General features: G+C 39.6%; 3 protein-coding genes across 4 annotated transcripts; 1 reads left to right on the top strand and 2 right to left on the bottom strand.

Annotated features, from left to right (window-relative positions):
• Positions 1-339: 339 nt before the first annotated feature.
• alox5ap (arachidonate 5-lipoxygenase-activating protein) lies at positions 340-5,997 on the bottom strand. Its single transcript, XM_077020401.1, has 5 exons — positions 4,827-5,997; positions 4,635-4,710; positions 3,605-3,675; positions 1,170-1,251; positions 340-810 (listed from the first exon to the last, which is right to left on the bottom strand). The coding sequence occupies exons 1-5, from the start codon at positions 4,894-4,896 to the stop codon at positions 648-650; spliced, it is 462 nt and encodes a 153-aa protein (XP_076876516.1). The 5' UTR covers positions 4,897-5,997; the 3' UTR covers positions 340-647.
• Positions 5,998-6,959: 962 nt separating this feature from the next.
• On the bottom strand, positions 6,960-13,688 carry uspl1 (ubiquitin specific peptidase like 1). Its single transcript, XM_077020400.1, has 9 exons — positions 13,570-13,688; positions 12,839-13,003; positions 12,360-12,482; positions 11,259-11,898; positions 11,044-11,154; positions 10,470-10,599; positions 9,982-10,107; positions 9,712-9,872; positions 6,960-8,820 (listed from the first exon to the last, which is right to left on the bottom strand). Exons 2-9 carry the CDS (start codon positions 12,968-12,970, stop codon positions 7,385-7,387), a joined length of 2,859 nt encoding a protein of 952 aa, XP_076876515.1. The 5' UTR covers positions 12,971-13,003; positions 13,570-13,688; the 3' UTR covers positions 6,960-7,384.
• Positions 13,689-15,459: 1,771 nt separating this feature from the next.
• hmgb1a (high mobility group box 1a) lies at positions 15,460-18,844 on the top strand. Of its 2 annotated transcripts, none has more exons than XM_077020398.1 (5): positions 15,460-15,576; positions 17,260-17,419; positions 17,540-17,685; positions 17,808-17,982; positions 18,117-18,844. In XM_077020398.1, the coding sequence occupies exons 2-5, from the start codon at positions 17,273-17,275 to the stop codon at positions 18,261-18,263; spliced, it is 615 nt and encodes a 204-aa protein (XP_076876513.1). In that variant the 5' UTR covers positions 15,460-15,576; positions 17,260-17,272; the 3' UTR covers positions 18,264-18,844. The 2 variants fall into 2 exon arrangements, with proteins under 2 accessions (XP_076876513.1, XP_076876514.1); XM_077020399.1 differs by lacking the exon at positions 15,460-15,576 and adding an exon at positions 16,027-16,049.
• The last annotated feature ends 1,447 nt before the right edge of the window (positions 18,845-20,291 follow it).

Raw genomic sequence — 20,291 nt, 5'->3', positions numbered from 1 at the left:
AGTTACAGTGTATCATAAAAGTACATGCCTGGGGATACAACAGTTGGCCTCTAGAGGGTACTGGTAACAGACAGAAAGGGTTGTTGTAACTTAAAAAAGACTATTCTGTGCTCCCTACATACAGCCCAGAGAAGGCTGGTAATAATGGTTTCTGTTCATTAGTCACACCCAGAAGCTGTGAATTATTGTGAAATTGTGAGTACTTTTTATCCCTACCTTGGCAAGTTAACGTGAGAAACGTTTAATAATGGCATACAGCATAGAAAGCCAGCTGAGAAAGCTTGCTGGAAACAAAAACCTTTCCCTGAGCTCAGTGTAGAGATGACAAGACAAGACAACTTTAATAACGATCTCTTTTTATTAACAAAAGCACTGATTGTAGCAGAAACACAAGGGTTGATATAAATATCCTCCATGCAATTCACTATAGTAACAGGGTTACAGTTCATAAATGGCAGTAAAAACGAGGAAACGTTTAATTAAGTTTGAGGAGACACTGACCACAGAAATAATGTAATGGAAACCAGTACTTTGAGCTAACAGCACAGCAGTTCACTACAGTCAGAACATATTATGAGACATGTATGTGCAACAGTGCTGCCAGGAAACTAAACGTGGGGCCGGACATCTGATTTGACGATTACGGATTAAGGGAGCAGCAGAAGAGTGGAGGCTGCCTTGGTGATGGTCTTAATGTATTCTTTATAATCACTGCCCCCATATGTGCCCAGTAGGTAGTTCAGAATACCAATGATGCACATGAGGAAGAGGAACGAGAGGACCCGTTTTCCAAACAGGAAGCCAGGAGTGCTGTGGCAACACAAAGCCAAAAAAAGAAGAAATGTCTCAATAACGTCTTGCTAAGTTTGCACATTAGCACACAGCCCCCAAAACACCCCAATCACAAAGACGGTAACAGTAGAACACAAATAGGAACATGTGCCATTTTATTCTGAAGGCATAAAAGAGTAACAGAAACTTTGAGTCAGGTATGCAAAAAAAAAAAAACCTGCAGAATCAGCACACTACAGGTTGTAATCTGTGCAGGCTTGCCAATAAGCCCACGTCAATGACACATCACCAGAATAACAGAATATGATGAGAGATTAGAAAAGTGTATGCAGTATAGTGTAATAATGCAGTGGTATATGTTACGTTTTGATGATTACCTTTGAGACGTCTGCCCCATGTATCCAATAAAGTACTTGTGTCTGGCCACGAGATACATAAGTCCAGCAAAGGCTGCCGGTGCTGTGAAGCAATATATTACTGCATTAGAAAATATTTTAAGGATCTCTGAGTGGGTTAATAAAGTTTTAAAATAAGATTTTCTTATTTGTACATTTTAAAGTGATTTCACTAGAAACTGCTCAAAATTAATAGGTTTAATTGCAACTCATACATACATAATTTATCACTGGACATACATAATCGGTACCATTACTTGCTAACTGAAAAACAGCTTAACACCTTCTAACAAAATTTCAGGGAACAGAATAAATAAAATCAAAATATATTTTTCTTTGTGTTATGTTTGGTGTTGTTTTTTTAGTTTAGCAGAACTCCACGTCATATCATATTTGCAATTTGAACTCGTTACCACAGTACTGGGCAACTATTTTGTACAATCAAAGTAAGCCAGTGGCAACTATGGCCATCAGGTTCCAAGTATGTGTGTGTTTGTGCATGTCTGCCATTCCCTCCTCATGTATGTGAGTGTCAGACCTCCTCGCTGTGTCTGGTTAGTAGTGTACAGCATGGTTATCAGTCTGTGTGTCACACCCTAGTTTCATGCTGCACCCATGTTTCCCCCTTGTTTACATGTAAATCTAAGCCCTAGTGTTTGTTTTGTCCTTTGTTAGTCATTGACCCTTGTTACGTGTATTGCAATGTTGTGTGTGACTTATTAGATATTATTTTTAAAATATGAACCATGTCTTAACATCCTGCCCAGCTTCTACTGTGACAGTATAATTCATTAAAAGCTAAATAACATAAATGTTTACCAGAAAAAATTATCCATCATAATTATTATCCTTACTTGTTGATATGTGCTGCTTCAGTAGCAGTTTGTGACCCACTAATGGAGAAATGGGGAGTGGAATGTGTGTGTGTGTGTGTGTGTGTGTGTGTGTGTGTGTGTAAATATGTACATATTTCAACTGAAATAATATAGTGTATCTCTTCCTCAGCCAGTACAGAACATGCCACAGCCCTGGTTATTGCAGATAAACTCCCTCATCTATTTGAGGGGCTTTGACCCTAATTTTGAAAGCTTGGTGGTTTTCTAATTTCACCAACACCACTTCCTGACTGGGATGTTATCTTGACCAATGTAGCTCCTTCTGCTGTTTGAAACAACGTTTAAGGCTGTACTACTTGATCCGTTTTACACTGAATTGGTCAAGGTAAAAACAATAAAACAACATATGATCTAGTGCACATTAGGTAGGATGTTTTATTACCTCCTAAAAGGAAGTTGAATGGGTACAGTGACATGACACTACAACACACAACATTAAAATCCACAACCTATCCAGATAGCTCACAGATCTCAACAATTTGATCTACAACTCTGGAATCTAAATTATTGTTTTACCTACTTGCATGATCAAAGTCATAGTGCGCATTAAATGCATCTTTCTTATTCTTTGAAAGGAAAGGAAGTACTGACCACTGAGAAGATGTTTTTCCTTTTGGTGTATTTACACTGTTGCTAACTTCCTGACCAGCATTTGTTTTTCTGTGGTTTGCTGGTAGATGAGTTGCAAGGCATTTCATTGATCTAACAGTGATTTACTAGAAAAGTGTTTCTATTGATCAGTTAATCAGTGAAATAGAAAGTGTTTTCTTTGTCATGTATGTGATTCAGTGACATGCTAAAATAACTGATCAATGGACAACAGCTACCAATTCACTCCAGAAGGATGATAAGTAGGTGTCAGTCCGAGTGTTTTGCTAGATGGTGGACAGGGAGCTGAAAAACTGCATGTCTAGCCGTCCTACTCTATAGCAAACTAAGAGAAATAATAAAAGTGCAACGAATTGATCATTACATCAATTGATCTTTTCACTCCTCAGCTAACTAGTATGCCAGACTAGTCAATAGTCATTATAGAAACAGCAATAAGATTAATACAAATTAGTGAGCTAAGTTCTAGTGGGTGTTGTAGCTAATAAAATAAATACAGACACCAACACAGACTTACAACACAATCCCATTCTAGATCACAGGCTCCGTACAGCACAATTCGAACAAGCTATTCATTCTGTCTGGTTTTTGTAGTAACCCGCTTGCTGCATAACCCGCTTGCTGCAGCCTGTACACACTGATTTCCATAACCATGTTTCTACCCCGTGTAGTTCTGAAGTGATTTACGTCCATTACAGAGCAATGAAGACTGACCAATTCAGCCCAGTTAGTAGCTGCAGGGTATCGCACGCAAAAATCTCAGCAATGTATGAAGGGTTAAAACATATATAAGCTATGCTTTATTAAATAATAATAAACATTCAAATGTGGTTAATCAACTGTATGCTTTTTAGGTATGTAGAGTTGGCATAATTAACAGATTCATGTATAACATCAAACAAGTCACAGCACCTTGACTGAGGCAGAAACCAGCACACCACATGACTGCCAGGAACGTTGGATACATATCCATGCAGTTTCGGCTGGAAGGACAGAAAGAAGATCGTTATTATCTGAATAAAATTTATTTGAAATAAAAAGTATGTAGCACATGAAAACAACTCTTGATGGATTCTTTATCTAACTTTATCTACAGTAATAATACTAATAACACTGTAAGAAATCTGAGTCCATTGTTATTTCACAGAAATGCTGATCTGAGGTCAGATTATCCGATTTCATCCGATTCTCATTCAGGCAGATCTGAAAATAAAGGTTGACCTAGAAATGCCACTCTACTCTGATATGCATTATAATTACTGGCCAAGGAATAAATAACTTTGGGGAAGCTGTCAATTCAGATCATATCAATGCGCAATTCAGATGTTCAAATAATCCGTGTTCTTCCCTCCCCTCCTCTACATGTGCTCAGCATTTGGATGAGCACATGGTAATGATCAGTATTTGCAAAATGTTGAAATTAACCGTCCTATATTACTTACTTAATGTATGAATTACTTAAGACATTGTGTGCCTTCAGAAGAGGATGTGAAAAAACCATGATCGTTTCCTCTTGTGACCAATGAACATTTTCTCTTGCATGATTACTGTTGGGTGCTGGTGCATGACAGAAGGCTTATGAGTGCACATATGTGTAGTTTAAGAAGTTATTGTTAATCCAGGGAATTATTCACGAATACATTTAAGATAACTTTCCCTCTCCTGTCTTTTAGGCGGGAAAAAGGTCATGGCTGACCCAGGTTAGTGCTAAGACAAACCGCTACCCCACTGGGAGAAGTTCCCGTTGTCTGTTCTTAACCAGTAGTTTTAGGCAAATCACATGTAAAGTCCATGCTGCATGGCATGGAAAAGTTCCATACACTATGCAAAAGAACTCATGCAGAAAGACAAACTATTCTCTGCATTGTAATTACATACCAAAATTGAATGAAAGTATTGGTCATTCTTCGTTCCATGTTTGCTTAGGAATGGTCACACTTACTTGGCACACACTAAACGCTCAAACGCAGCAGTTTTGCCATTATGCGCCTCCTTCTCAACCTTCTGAGCGAAGAACGCTGTGATGCATTAAAAAAAACACATAAAAACCTGATAGCAAGCAGCCATTTAATAACACTGGATGCAGTGTTAGATACAAATGTAATTACCAAAATTACCTAGAAGAATGACCTACCATTCTGCATAACACTGAGTAGTGTTACGAGCACCAGTAAGAATATATACTCCATCACTAGGTCATCCATGTTGTTTCAGAGGTAATGCTGTGTCACTGTCTCTCAGAGGTGATCAAAGGCTTTACTGATGACAATCAACCAGGGGAACATCTCTTATCTGACTTCTCATGATGCATTTCCTGTTGTGATGACAGGAACTCTCACACATTTTTAAACATCATCATGAGGTACAGTTTTATTATTTATATATTTTTTTAACTGTTGGGGTGTAGGGGCGACTGTAAAATCTAACGGTCAAATGCAATAAGTGCAAAAGGAAATTCCATCTTTTGCATTTATCAGAAATGAAAATAAATCAGTTGGGCACTTCAAATGCAAAAATGACTCTGGACCCTGAAGGTAGCACTTAACAGAATGCATTAATATAGCATGCGCAGGTTAAATAAGCTTTTTAGGAAAATGTGGACCAAATACCTGATGTGACAGTCATCCACACCATTAAAGCATTTTTGCTGCTGGTGTCATGACTGGCTAGTCAAGTGATTTCAAACAGTGAAAAATCATATGAAAGAAATATATATAATATGAAAGAAAATCATATTTGATATCTTATATATACACTATATTGCCAGAAGTATTTGCTTGCTCCTAAATATGAAATTTCTGTTTGGGAACGACAGCACCTCGGTCACGAAATGGTAGGCCACGTAAACTGACGGAGTGGGGTCAGCGGACGCTGAAGCGCATAGTGTAAAGAGGTCGCCACCTTTCTGCAGAGCCAATCACTACAGACATCCAAACTTCATATGGCCTTCGGATTAGCTCAAGAACAGTGTGCCGAGAGCTTCGTGGAATGGGTTGTTTTTCAGGAGCAGGGCTTGGCCCCTTAGTTCCAGTGAAAGGAACTCTGAATTCTTCAGCATACCAAGACCTTTTGGACAATTCCATGCTCACAGCTTTGTGGGAAGTTTGGAGCTGGGCCCCTTCCTCTTCTAACATGACTGTGCACCGGTGCACAAAGCAAGGTCCATAAAGACCTGGATTGCAGAGTCTGGTGTGGATGAACTTGACTGGCCTGCACAGAGCCCTGACCTCAACCTGAGATGTTCTAGCTGCAAGGGTGGACCAACGTCATATTGAACCCTATGGATTAGGAATGTCACTTAAGCTCATATGTAAGTCAAGGAAGGTGAGCAAATACTTTGGCAATATAGTGTGTATATATATATATATTATATATATATATATATATACACACACACACACACACACACACACACACACACACACACGCGTACATAGTGCCAATAGGAACCGGCATAATGTCTGAAGCACCTATCAACGCTCCATAACAGGCTGAAAATAGCATGCTTTGAAGGTGGCATTTCCCTATTACACACCTATTATTATTTGCATAATACAAAATAAACAGTAGCTCTCTCACTGACTCAGTGTTGCATGGCATAACGAATAGAAGATTAATCACATTAATTACATCATATAATAGGATCTCTGACCAAATAAGGAAATGCTCTTAAAAACACCATCTTCATAGAAAATGTAATTAAATTCTTTTAATTTACACCTGCCCCATCATTCACTGATCATGATCAACATCTAACGTTACCTTTGGTTTATGAAGGACGATTCTACTTCTTCATACATGTTTACAAAATGACTAGAGAGCACCTCTCATATCCACAAGATCAATGCTGATCACCCTTTCTTAGAAAAAACCAGTTTTCAACATTGTAGTGCAGTGTTTTCTGTTATGCATCTCCCTTTACTTGGTTTTTTGCCCATGTGCTCTGATTCTGTCCACAGGCCTTTTTACCCCCACAGCTTGCTCATTTAGGGCCTTAACCCAGTTTGTTTTTTTTTATTAATAAAAAAAAAAAAACTATATGCATCATTTCAAATGAAGCTGAGCTAAACACAAAAGCTAGAGGGCATCCTCTAGTGGTACAACTAATTAGCACATCATTACAATTCCTAGCAGGATTAAATAAATTTAGCCAAGCCTACCACTTGCTACATGTACTAGTGGCTTTTCAAACAATACACTGCTTTTAAAGCTGTTGTAAATGACTTGAGAATCCTTGAGACTTGAGAAGCATTACAACATACAAATGTAAAGAAATCCTCATTTATTATGCTTTACAAAATTGTACAAGTCTATACAAAATTTTACAAGGACTTTATGTAATGCTCTGAACAACAAAATTGAACCAACATGCAAACAGCCCAAACGATTTTAAACACTAATCTTCAAGTATGGGACAAATTATAAGCGATCTGTTCTGAGAAGAATCATCCTTTATAAGGAAATCTGCTCATTACATAAGTTGCTCATTACTTCTGAAAACGGACCTATACATTAATTTAACATGCTGTGGAGATGATTGTGGTCTAACACAAGAATACTACTGATCCAAGATCAGTTTGTCAATTAAATCAATTACCTCTACAGAGGCGCTAATCCTTGCTTAGCCTTGTTCACTGAGACATGGCACAAATACCTGATACATACTGTCCAGGGCCTAAAGTCATACGATTATCAAAAAAACATGTCAAGTGCATTAAAATCAGTGTTGTCAATAGTGGATTGCTGTCCCCCTGCCCCTGAGATGAATTCTTCAAGAAAATCATTTTGATTGGTGGAGGAAGGGTTATTCAGAACAGGCTCTGGAAGCACAAAGTCTGTAAGGTCTGCTGTGGCTGCTTTCGGGGTCTCACGCGGGCTGTCTTCAGAGGTCTCGCTACCTTGACTACTGGCCAATATCTCCAAGAGGCCTGTGCTGTCAGGCGATAGGTTGCTGGCGGTTGTGGCGGGAGACAGAAGATCGGCGAAGAAACGGTCGTAGGCCGGGCTGCTGCGGGCCGAAGTGCTGGAGGTGACGGAGTACAGTGAGGTGATGTCTGTGCTGTCCGGTCTGGGACGGACCTCCCCGTCACCTTTACCCAACAGAAGCAGATTCAGCTTTGCCAGCTTCTTCTTCTTCGCTTTCAACTTCTTCATGAGCTTCAGCCTGAGGGCGTCAGTGGCGGATAGACTCTTGGCTGCTGAAGCCCTTGGTATTTTATCTGCCCACGCCTCTGGCGTGCCGACGGGCGCTGCTGAGCCGCCAGAGTGGGCCAAAGGCTTCTGTGAAAGAGCAACGGTGGGATGAGGCGGCTTTGTGAGAGGATGCCGTGATTCTACTCCCGGAAGGACGGGACTCGGGGAACTCTTGGCTTTGAAGCCGCCAAAAAGCTCGGCAGGTTTTGCTGGTAGGACATCACCGCCTTCACTTGACAGGTCAGGTTTTGGTGGTGAGGTTTGGAGAGGTACTCTCACTGGTGTGGACCGATGAGAGGGGTGCTGCTGATATAAGAAAGACATGCTGGAGACGGTGGGGTTTGACAAGAGACTGGAGGGTGGAGGCTGGTTCACTTGTAGGGGTTCTGCTGCTGCTGGAGCCGTGGGCCTCACTACTGAAGGAAGAACGATTTCCGAAGCTGCTGGTGTAGATGAAGCCTCCACAGTAGTAGTTTTCTTGGGTTTTGTGGCGCATGGGGCTTGAGAAACCAATGTTTTCTCTGGTACTGCAGTGACTCTAGACTTAACAGGCTTTGCTACACCCTCCAGGGTCTTTCCCTCCGCATCTACCTCCACCTCAACCAGCGTGAGAGTGACAATATCGTCATGGGAAAGACCCTCAAAAGTGTCGAGCAGTGTTGTGTTGCCTATAGACGCATTTAGCTTGGGGACGGTCTTGTTATCGTCTTCACTTACAGTCAAAGCTTCTACGATGCAAGTGTCATTTGGCACAGAACTGGCCGAGTCATGGTGGTGGTCACCCTCATTTCCACTGTCCACTGCTGGTGCAAGCTGGTCTACTGTCCTCGACGTTGCTTCCCAGAAGACGATGTGGAACTCTTTGGCTGGGAGGGTAAACCGTTTGTGGGTTATGCTATGGGGGTACTTCAAATCATCAAATTCTAGCCATAATCCTGTGGAAGAATGAAAACATTAGCAGATTTAGCACTAGAACATTGCCGATGATACATGAAGCAGCATTTGTGCACAGCAATTTGGGATATTAGCATTAGCTAAAAAGTGTTTGGAAGGTATTACAGAAGCCATTTGTGGCAAAATCAAATACTTTCATATAATATTTGTCTCAGATTTATATTTCGATAACAGGGCTCCAGACTGCGACTAAAATGGTTGCAAATTGCAATCGCACAATTTGCAATATTTGTAATATAATTGTGATACAATAGCGTTATTTTTTTAGGGTTGAGGATTTTTTGTAATTGGAAAAAATATCCACCATTTTCTTTTAAGTTTGTTTTTTTTTAATAGCTTTAGCTCCCACTTACATGGACGTCTGCCTATCAAAAAAATGTCTACATAAATGTAAATGTGCTATATTTTGTCAATTGTGATTTTTTACACCCCAATCGAAATTTGACCTCTGCTTTTAACCCATCTGTGCAGTCAGAACACACACACACACACACTAGTGATTACTAGGGGGCTGTGGATCACACGTGCCCAGAGCAGTGGGCAGCCCTAGCCCGGCGCCGGGGAACAGTTGGGGTTAGGTGCCTTGTTCAAGGACACCTCAGTCATGGCCTTAGGTCTGGGAATCGAACCCACGACCCTCCGGTTACAAGACCAGTTCCCTACCACCAGGCCATGATCGCCCCTACATCACAGCTACATCACCGCCTACTGAGCCAGGCTGAAGTGTATTAGCATTAGCGCACTGAGCTCCAGAGTAGAAGACAGTGTGCTATGAAATGTAAATAGTAAATAAAAAGATGCAGTCAATACAGCCATCAATTATAGAAAAATGAAACGATTATTATCTGAAATGGTCTTCACAGTAGACTCACCATCAGGCTGCAGGATCCAAGTGACAAAGTGCTCGAGTTCCCTGTTGTACTGTATAATAGTTGTAATATCATAGTGCGTCCCCTGGAACTGGAAGGAGTACCTGGAGACGTCCTTTCGTGGTAGTCCTTCCACAAAGTGCAAGGCAAGCACAGAGGATACTCTGGAAAAAGAACAGAAATCAATAAAACCAGAAATAAACGGATACAAACATTAAACCAAACTTGTATTATAACTTGTATAATAACTTGTGTTATTTTTGCCATCCTCACTTCTGAAAAACCAGTTTCCTCCTCTGGTTTTTGCGATGGCAGTTGTTACACTGAGCTCGGTGGACTGCTTGGAGTGGGTGCCAATCTGACACCAGCTGCGTGAACGTCGTTATGGTCTTTTCCACGCTGTGGACATAAAACACACTTGTGTGAATGCATCATTCCCATTCAACTCCTTACATTTAGGATCAAGAGAAAGTAATATCAATAATACCCCATGACCACTGTCAAAGATGGTCATTAAAAAAAGGACTTTACTGGTTAGAAATCATGTAGGAATGATTTACTTTATTTGTTGCATTACAAAGTGTCTGCGCATATATATTTTATCTTTCTGGATTCCAACAAGAAAAGTTTACAGTCTTACAGTCTAACCCAGTGGTTAGATCTGGTTACCACTGGGTACAGTACCAAAATGTGAGAAACACACACACGAGTGGAATCAGATAAACGAAAAACTGGAGCCGTAATACAAGTTAAAATGGTACCTGGTGTTAACAGCATAACCACACGATTTGCACGTGAACTCCCACACTGCGGCATGCTGGAACACACTCTGGGCCCAGTCGTCTGTCTGGAGGAGAAGGGGAAGAGCAAACACAGGGGTCTCCTGCTGGCCTGTGGACCCACACACACACAAACACACACACACACACACACACACACACACACACACACACACACACACACACACATTAACACCAAGCACAGCAACAAACCTTCACTACAACTAAACCCAGTGCCACAAAGATTTCACTTGTCTACCCAGGGACATGAACTACACAATATATAATTTATTAATCTAAAGCGCAATATTGGCCACGGAAAAATATTTATCTAATCCATCAAATTCTTTCTCCTTCGATCTGTGAGCCTCCTGCACTAATCTCAGGTAAGTGTTCTCTGAGTGTCGTGATCAATCACAGCACTTACATTATCCCACTAGAGGAAATCATTTTGGTAAACACAATGTGAGCCAAATTTTAATCAAAAAGGCTCACAACTTAATATAAAACATACTGCAATCAGTGCTTAATCACACAGTAATGAGAAGGTTCTTACCCAGTTCACACCGGAGCTTCGGTTTAAGGATTCTGAAGACAGACAACTGGAGAGCTACTAGTTCCTGCTCTGCTTTGTGCAGCACATTCAGTGGGATTAGCACAGCACTTCCTGTTGGGATTAATGGGATGTAAAAAACAAAAATCACAAAAGATACATATGACAACATTAATGTAGCACCAGACAGACCCAGATTCTACTTTATACCTACTAACCTTGACATTTTTGCTCCTTGGCTTTAATATATGCACAAATCTTCTTGTACCCTTCGGACAGGTCAACCACGGTGCGGTGTTTGCTGGGAAAGTTTTTGGGCAACCTCACATTTTCACACAGAGCTTCTCTGAATGCTCTGAAGTGCACTAGAGCTACCAACAACGAATCTAACCAGCACAGATTGTCTCTGTTTTTCCAGAATAAGTGTGGCCGTGTAGTGACCATCTCCACAAGGTCTGGCTTTGTTTCGTCGAGCAGCATTGCCCCTCCAATGTCCTCCTGAGTGCTGCTGACATAATCTCCTACCCGTTCATCAGAATAGCCTGTGGCAGCGGTGGAGACCTCAGTGGATACCCTCTTGTCACCATTTACAACCAACATCTGCTCGCTGTGACCTTCAGTGAACAGCTTCTCTTCAGATAATTCAACGGACAATGGAGAATCACTCTCATCAGCGCTGGACAGACTGACGTTTGCCTCAGACAAAACGTCAGGCTCCGCTTTACGTCGTTTGGGGGGTGGATGGGAGTCTTCACAGTCAGCCTGGGGAGACTTCCTCCTACAGCCATTTACACTTCGAGCTGAAGCCAAGCTGGCGTAAACATCCTCCAGAGGCGAACTCACCAGAGGGAAAAGGCACTGAACAGGGACGAGGAGGTTACGCAACATTACTGTAAAGACAGAGTCCTGCAGAATCCCACATTGACACTAACACACATTATTCATTAACTGCTAGTACAACTATGAATATCCCATTCCTACAACATTTAACACTTTCGTAACTAATCAGTTTGAAGGTTTTTTCCTGAGCATCTTGGTCATGATGACAAGACATGTAAGCATCTCGTTCGAACACAAATATTAATTATTGAGCTATAAAGGAGTGTAACATTCTAAATATTGGTAGTCATTTTTAGTTGTAATTATTAGTAATAAATATTTTTGTAGATATACTCCTTTTTGAGCTACTGACAAACCTGGTTAACTCGAGCTATTATCTTACTCAAATTATGAAACCTTTACTTTACAAGATGGTAGTAAATATTAAAGTAGTGAGAAGGGAAACATGCTCAGTTTATGTAAGGTATGATATGTCATACCTGTGGGCTGGTACAGAGTGTGATGGATTCCTTTAAGTTGACTGCATATGAGCGAAGAGTGTTTGTCTGTCCTTTTGCAGAGCACCAAGGACAGTCTCCATTAGGCCCTCCTTTGCCTTCATCCTTAGTGAGGGGAAAAAAAAACAATGCATTAAAATATTGCTTAAAGCATCCACAAAACACTTTTTGCTTATATTACAACAGTTCACCTGTGTCACCACACAAGCTGTGTCACTTAAAGTGAATTAGTACCACAATGGATTTACTGATTAACAGTGATTCTCACTATTAATATTTAAGTACCGCACAAGTTAAGTCTTTCGCCTTTTATAAAGATTTCCGTGCTCCCACTGACATTTCTGAGTGGTTCAATAAAAAGAATTTGTTCACATGCAGTGTCCAATTCTGAAATGTTTCAAAAGAATTTATTGAATGGCTTTGCACAAGTGACAGAAGGGGGAGAACCGAGTATGACTGACTTTGCTCAAATACCCCGCCAGCTCTGGGCTCTGCGCCCCTACAACAGTGCCTTCACCCTTCATTGCTACTGTGTGGTCGGTGTGGACTCCGTTATTTGGTGTCGCCCGGCGCCATAAGGTCAACATTACCATGTCCCTGGATCACAGGTCTCACCCTGAACCGTGCTGAAACAAGAAACAAGGTCCCGTCAGACGGCACACAGTGTGGGGACAAATATACCAGTTACGAGCCCCTGTGTTAAGCGCACACACAGACTTTATCCTCAGAGCAGACGGAGACTGTGGTGTCTGTGAACACACATCGACCGCTAAGCAATAAGACTAAGATGATTAGTAACACATGGAAGCAAAACGGAAATAGCGACACTGTCTTATAAAAGCAAAAAAGTTAACGCCAGTTAACCTAGTTAGCACTTGGGTGCCCAAGACCACGTTATGATACTTAATTATAAAATATTTAATTCCTAATTTATTATTCCCACAACAAAGACGTAATCGATTCCAGTGTATTTCAGAAAATAAACGTTTCTGTTGTTATTCAAAAAGGCAGTAAGTTTAGTTTATTCCTGCTTTATGGACTAGCCGGCAAGACAATTACCTCCTTAACGTTTGCTAGCATCGCTAACGATAGCTAGCTAAGGCTAATCGCTTGTCTCTCTATATTTTGTATAAGAATTGAATATTTTTTATAGGCAAACTACTGAAATAAGAAGGAAGTTGCAACCACGTACCATGAGACTGAGCCAGCCACGGGGAATATTATAAACAGAATTTATATATATATTTGACAGCTCCAGCACGCCGGTATATGAAACCTCCATGTGTGTAGGCTTTCCGACGTAAATTCAACGTTCAACTTCCGGTTTTGCAACTACAGGGAATTGTGTATTAAAGAAACATACCGCCACCACGTGGATTGTGTGTGTAGTGCAGGAACCTCAACGATAAATAGTACTGTGCAAAAACAAAATGAGTCAAATAGATATGTTGTAAACTATTTGCTATGTAAGGTGTAATTTTCAGTTGACACGTTTTAATATATATTGCACGTATTAGTTAAAAACTTAGTTTTCATATTTTTTTCAGGTCATCAAGCCAACTTTGATCATTTCACCTACACACAATAAGTGTGGAAAAAACATGATCAAACCAATTAAATACTTGAATCGGCATTTTTTTTTACTAATAGAATTTAAATTAGCTCTATTTCAATAAATTTTAATGCACATGCTCTAGAACACCGTAGCCAATATATGCAGTAGATCTGCACGACATTTTTCTGTAACCGTATGTATGCACACTGAGAGATCGGAGACTGCAGCTGCCCATCCAGTGAAACAATAGGACAGGGGGCTAATGCTCCCCTTCACACTTACCCTGCTGCTTCACCACTGCTGTCACTGTTGTCCCTAACCATATTCATTTGCATAATTTTCCCAAGAAATTCTCATTAACATGCAGAAGCTTCTCCTTCCTTACAGTTTTTTTTGTGACCTGCTATCCAGATGACTATTACTGATTTTTGTTATTGTACAAAAGAACAATAGCAAAAAGATCCAATTATTATTTTATTTATTTATTTGGAATCATTGATTACAATCTCATAAACTAACATTAATCACAATCTCATGGTCACAATTTTATAATAATAATAATACACAATCATAGTATTACATACTTTAAATAGTTATCAATGTAAACAGTGGGTTATGCAAAACAGTCAGAAACAGTCATATATATACATACACAATCAGAAAAGAACATAAAGTCATAAATTATTTACCTATACCTGTGACTAAATAGTACTCTTTATATGTTGTACAAAATATTTATTCAGGGAATTTAGTAATATTGCACTAAATGTGCTCTAGATTACATAAATTCTACAAAACCAAATATATGAAAAAAGGTAGACTTCTAAATGTACTATTACAATTACTAAATCTAAATTAAAACAGCTTGAGTCTAAAGTGGACCTAAATGTGTTCATTAGAGAATTAATTAGATGCTCTAATTGAGCAAACATTGTCTCCAATCAACTAACATATTTCATAAAATTTACAATTACTATAATTGGATAGCACTTATATTTTAAACCTATTCTCCTATTAACCACATTAGGATCTCATAAGGTAAACACTTTCCTGAAATGTGTCATCTTGTGGTGTACTGTACATTTGTGACTCTCATTTAAAACACCCTTAATATGTTTATCATATAAAATGCAAATGCATAATATAAAATTATTAAAACAATAAAGAAATTGACTTAAGCACCTGTGAACTGTAAGCTTAGTGGTGTGCCAGGTTTGGTAAGATCCAGCTAATATGCATATGGTTTCACCCTACAACTCTCCCGACCACGCTCCACATAAACCCAATGATTCAATGCTGCATGTGGCACACATAGAACTCAGTAATACTATAGCTTACACCGTGCACACTATCTACCAACAGACTGCTTCAAGTTCAGCACAGAAACACTGTGCAGTTTGTATTAACCCGCCATTTAAAACACTCGTGACGTTTCACAAAAGACAGCCAATCCGCCTAGGTCTGTTATTAGGACAATGGAAAGTTTTCCACCAATCACTGGCACGTTCGGCTTGGCGGTAGCCAATAGGGCTGAAGACCCACTGAGAGTAATGTTACAGAGCCGAGAGCGGAGTGAGAAGACTGCGTATCGCTATTACCTCCACACAGCCATTGCAGTACATTGAGAATCAGCTCCAGCCTTTGGTAAGTGTCAAGCTATAGAAATTTTGAAGTATGGGTAAGTAAAGGTATGTCTGAAATAATGCAAGGAATCATAAGTAAATTATATAAAAACAAGCCCGTAATGTCGATATTTTTGTGTATTTACATTTTTTATTAAGCGTTAAAATAACCCCTAAATTAACCAAGGTATTATCCTCTCATTGAAATGAGTACGTTATAACCTCAGGTAGACTAATTTCTTTGTGCTATAAAAAGAAATTAAAATATGTGCCTTAACCTGAAATTTTAATCGCTAATGGTCTCAGTTTAACGTTTCCCGAATATTCGTTATAGTTAACGTTCGGCGGACAACTGGTTGACTGAATTGCGTACAAACAAGGTCTGTGGACGGCGTTAGGGGCAGCTAGCGAGCTAGCAGGTCGGCGCTAGCTAGCCATTGCAGTGCATAGCGAGATGTCTGACATGTGAGGGCATACGGATGTAATAATTAAATGGTTAGAAAAATTGACGTATTAAAAACTTGCGATTTTTAAATCGGATACGTTTTCGTTTATGTAACCTGTTTGTCTGCAATTGCGAAATGATGGATTTAAAAATTACCTCAGGATCTGCGCTTTACTGTAATGGCTGACTGTACTCGCATAGGAAACAAGGCGAAGCCTCAGAGGCTGTGACGAGCGCAGTTCACTTCAACTTTTTCAAACCGCCTTTTCTCCCGCTGTTCGCCGTGAACCGGGCGATATTTCGCTGGAAAATAAAAATTCGACCTTTCGTCGTTGCAGCGAATCCTTTTTTGTGTTATTTCACGCGTCGCAACGTAGTTAAATCCTTAGTTGAAGTGAGGTGGGTATCGCGTTCGCTCTGCCCCCTATTGCAGGCAGTGTAATGGCTGAGCGCGGACACAAAGAGAAGGAGCCATATTCAGTGTTGGTGAAGACAAGCGGCCATTCCGAGCACACAGCAAACTCCACACAGCCCGCACATAGACTCACTACAGACCCAGTGTATTACTATACACCAGGGCGAGTGCATAGGGCTTTACGAAGGAAAAGAAATGTCAAGAACACCGATCGTCGCAGTTTATTTGTCGTGTTAAAAAGCGAACAGGAAGGCGGGTGGAGACATTTTAGGGGGACTTTCTTTCATGAAGAAGGCTTTCTCACAAAATGGAAGGAGAAATATTGCTGTCGTTGTTGACCTCCTTTCCCTCAACAAGACAGCCTGTGCGCCATTGCTATGTATGAGTACATTGAAGAAATCGTATAATTTTTTTTAATGGAGGGCAAATTTAATATTTACTCAAATTCTTAGGAATTTTTGTACTTGAACGATTTTAAGCATTGATTATCACCTAAAATAAATTAGAACGACTGGGTTTGTTTGTTTTTTCCCCCTTTTTTACTATTATTGGCCATTTTATACTTGCGTCTTTATTATGTTTAATGGTGACTTTTAAGTTTATTTTAAAGTTATTTTTAAGTTATTCCAAAACTTTAAACAAAGTCATGACGGTAAATGTTCTTTTGCTATTATAAGTTGGAATTGAGTGTAGGAAATGCCTAAAATATTTCAATGTCAACAGACGACGGATATTCACAGTAGTAAAATATTCAGATCTAAACGGAGGGGTGATCATGTCTGGACTTCTGTACATATTGATGACGTTATGGGATTATTGTTTTAACACTTTTTATTCTATTTTAGGAATACTTTGAAGATGGGGAAAGACCCAACAAAGCCAAGAGGAAAAATGTCCTCTTATGCCTATTTTGTTCAGACCTGTAGAGAGGAACATAAGAAGAAGCACCCTGACACATCTGTCAACTTTTCAGAGTTCTCTAAAAAATGCTCTGAGCGATGGAAGGTAGGTTATACTTGCATGATGATCTTTTAAAAAGCTTAAGTATTGTATATTTATTTTTCAAAATTGTAAATAATTGCTAATAATAAAAATACTAATAATAACTTCTCATATTTTGTTTAGACTATGTCAGCCAAGGAAAAAGGCAAGTTTGAAGATATGGCCAGACTTGACAAGGCACGTTATGAACGGGAGATGAAAAATTATGTTCCACCCAGAGGCGAGAAGAAGAAGAGGTTTAAGGACCCCAATGCCCCCAAGAGACCACCGTAAGAATATTGATCCCGCCCATGGCTGATCACATCAGTGATAATTAAGTGATTTTTTATTTCACGTTGTCAATTTTCTGAAAAATACCAATAAAGGCTGCCCCCCCTTCCCCCCAATGAAGGTCGGCCTTTTTCATTTTCTGTGCGGAATATCGGCCCAAGGTGAAGGAAGAGACTCCAGGTCTCTCTATTGGAGATGTGGCCAAGAAGCTTGGAGAAATGTGGAACAAAACTTCTGCTGAAGAGAAGCAGCCTTATGAGAAGAAGGCAGCCAAGCTGAAGGAGAAATATGAGAAGGTAAGAATATGTCACTCATTCAGTTATCCACTTATTCACTGCTTGAATCCAGGAAGTATTTTTAGGGATGAATTGAGTTTCATTCACTTTGTATGCTTGTGATTTTGAGATGAACTCAAACTGGCTTCTTTTAGGATATTGCTGCGTATCGAAAGGGAAAAGTTGTGGGGGGTGCAGCAAAAGCCCCCACCAAGCCAGACAAAGCCAATGACGACGAAGACGATGACGATGATGACGAAGATGATGATGACGAAGATGACGACGATGATGATGATGAGTAAATTGGTTACAAAGTATAGCTTAGCTTCTTGTTTATAAAACATTTAACCCCCCCTGTACACATTTAACTGAGGCCATAAAAATAGATGAATAAAAGACAAACTAAAAGAAAAGAACAAAAATTATTAAGGTGGTGTATATGATATGGTTTTTAAGCTGTACAGTTTTTTTTCCCCGTTTTGTATAGTAACACTACAAAGTGTCATTTGTGTTTGTATTTCCAACTTGTATCTCCCCCGTTTCCTTTTAATTTTTTAAGCCATTATTTTGTAATAGTAGCTTCTAAGCCACTTTCCTTGCCCAGTACAGTCTAAGGGGGTTGAAATTTTGGCTTGGAGTTGGAGTTTTAGAGATGTGCAGCACACAACCTAGTTAATTGTGAGGTTGTAGTTCATATCTTAATGTATTTTCTTTATTTTCTTTCACATCACTATCATTAGTACATTTCCGTATCATACAGTTATTTTACTGTACTTTGAATACCACTGTAATTGTCACAATGATTAAAAAAAAGAAATGCAATTGTTTCATTGACATTCTGGTATGCCTCTGACATCAATAAACCTTTTTTTTAATAAGTGTATTTTTCCCCTTCCAAATCATATTGACGTGAGGATGGTGGGTTTTAAAGGGTTTCCAGAGTTAGTGTCATAATTATTGTACTGTGTGCTTCTGTTGCAGGGCTACTAAAACCTTTATAGAGAGATTACAACAAACTAGTCTCTTTTTTTCCATCTCAAAGGTTTGTATTTTGAACATGTTTAAACTGTTGTGGCTTCTTTCATTATTGAAAAATTTATGCAAAAACACCAGAGGGTGCTGGTTATGATTTATTACTGAGTTAGTTATATGCTGTTTTGTGCAAACCCAGTTGTACTTTAATGTAAAAAAAAGCCTAAAATGAATGCAGAAATTTAAGGCAAATACTTAATCCCAAACGTACCCCAGTGTGGTTCAGACTTAAGAATGTACTGCCATCTGGTGTTTGTCAAAATAAAAATGACACCAGGTTGTTCTTGTAATGTGTTTTGCTAAGTAGCCATACAGCTTCAAAGGGTATGTTTGCATTTCTGTAGCTAATAGATTTAGAATAATTGACAAATATGTGGTCATTGAGAAACCTAATACCCCCCCCCCCCCAATTAATTGGACCATAGACTAGTTAATACTGAAGATGACATTTTGGTTTATTGAGTTAAAAGTAAACATAGCCACATTTTCTGTACTTTGAAAGTAGTCCAGTTTTCCATGTACTGTTTTTAGAATATTGTAATAGAAACCTTTTCACTTACTGTAAACAGCAAACACATCCTTTAATAATAAGTACAACATTTCCTGTCCATGAACTTGGGTAATATGCCTTCCATATTCAGATGGTAATCACATGGCCAGCCTGCAAGAACAGCTAGACATTTTACTCATATGCTCATCAGCATTACAAATCAAACCTGAGAATTTCTGTATTCTGATTCTGTATATCAGAATTGTACAGGTTTGACAGGAATAGAAGGCTGTCTTTTGAGAGATCCCAGTGTTACACGCAGCGAGTCTTAGAGACAGGCTTGATACACAAACTGAGGACGGACAGTCTGATTGTTCATGAGGTGATGGATTCATCCACCTTCATCAGTTGAAACATTTAACTGCTGAGTGGCTTTGAATGCACTAAAGAACATAACCACACACGGACACAGCTGACTGTTGTGTCCATGTGGGAGGATGTTTTATCTAGCAGGTAGATAACCACATCATCTCTCCATTATCATCTTGGTATGCAAAAAGCATTGGGTCAAGCTCTGAAGTGACCAATGGTGTCAGGTGAGCTAGTAACACACTTTCCATGTAGTTGGGATTTGGTGGGATGCCAGAGTCGCTCACTTTCGTTGGTGACAGGAACCACACAATTTTCTATCTATGTAGGACTCTTGCCAGGCTGCAGGTTAAAGATGTACGCAAGAATTTCACACAAAGTATCAGAACGGTCTCAGTACACTGTCTCAGGACTCTGGGTTTGATGCTATCAGGACATA

The sequence above is a fragment of the Brachyhypopomus gauderio genome, chromosome 10 (genome assembly GCF_052324685.1).
Source record: "Brachyhypopomus gauderio isolate BG-103 chromosome 10, BGAUD_0.2, whole genome shotgun sequence".
Classification (NCBI taxonomy): Eukaryota; Metazoa; Chordata; class Actinopteri; order Gymnotiformes; family Hypopomidae; genus Brachyhypopomus; species Brachyhypopomus gauderio.
This window is presented reverse-complemented; position numbering and strand designations above follow the sequence as displayed.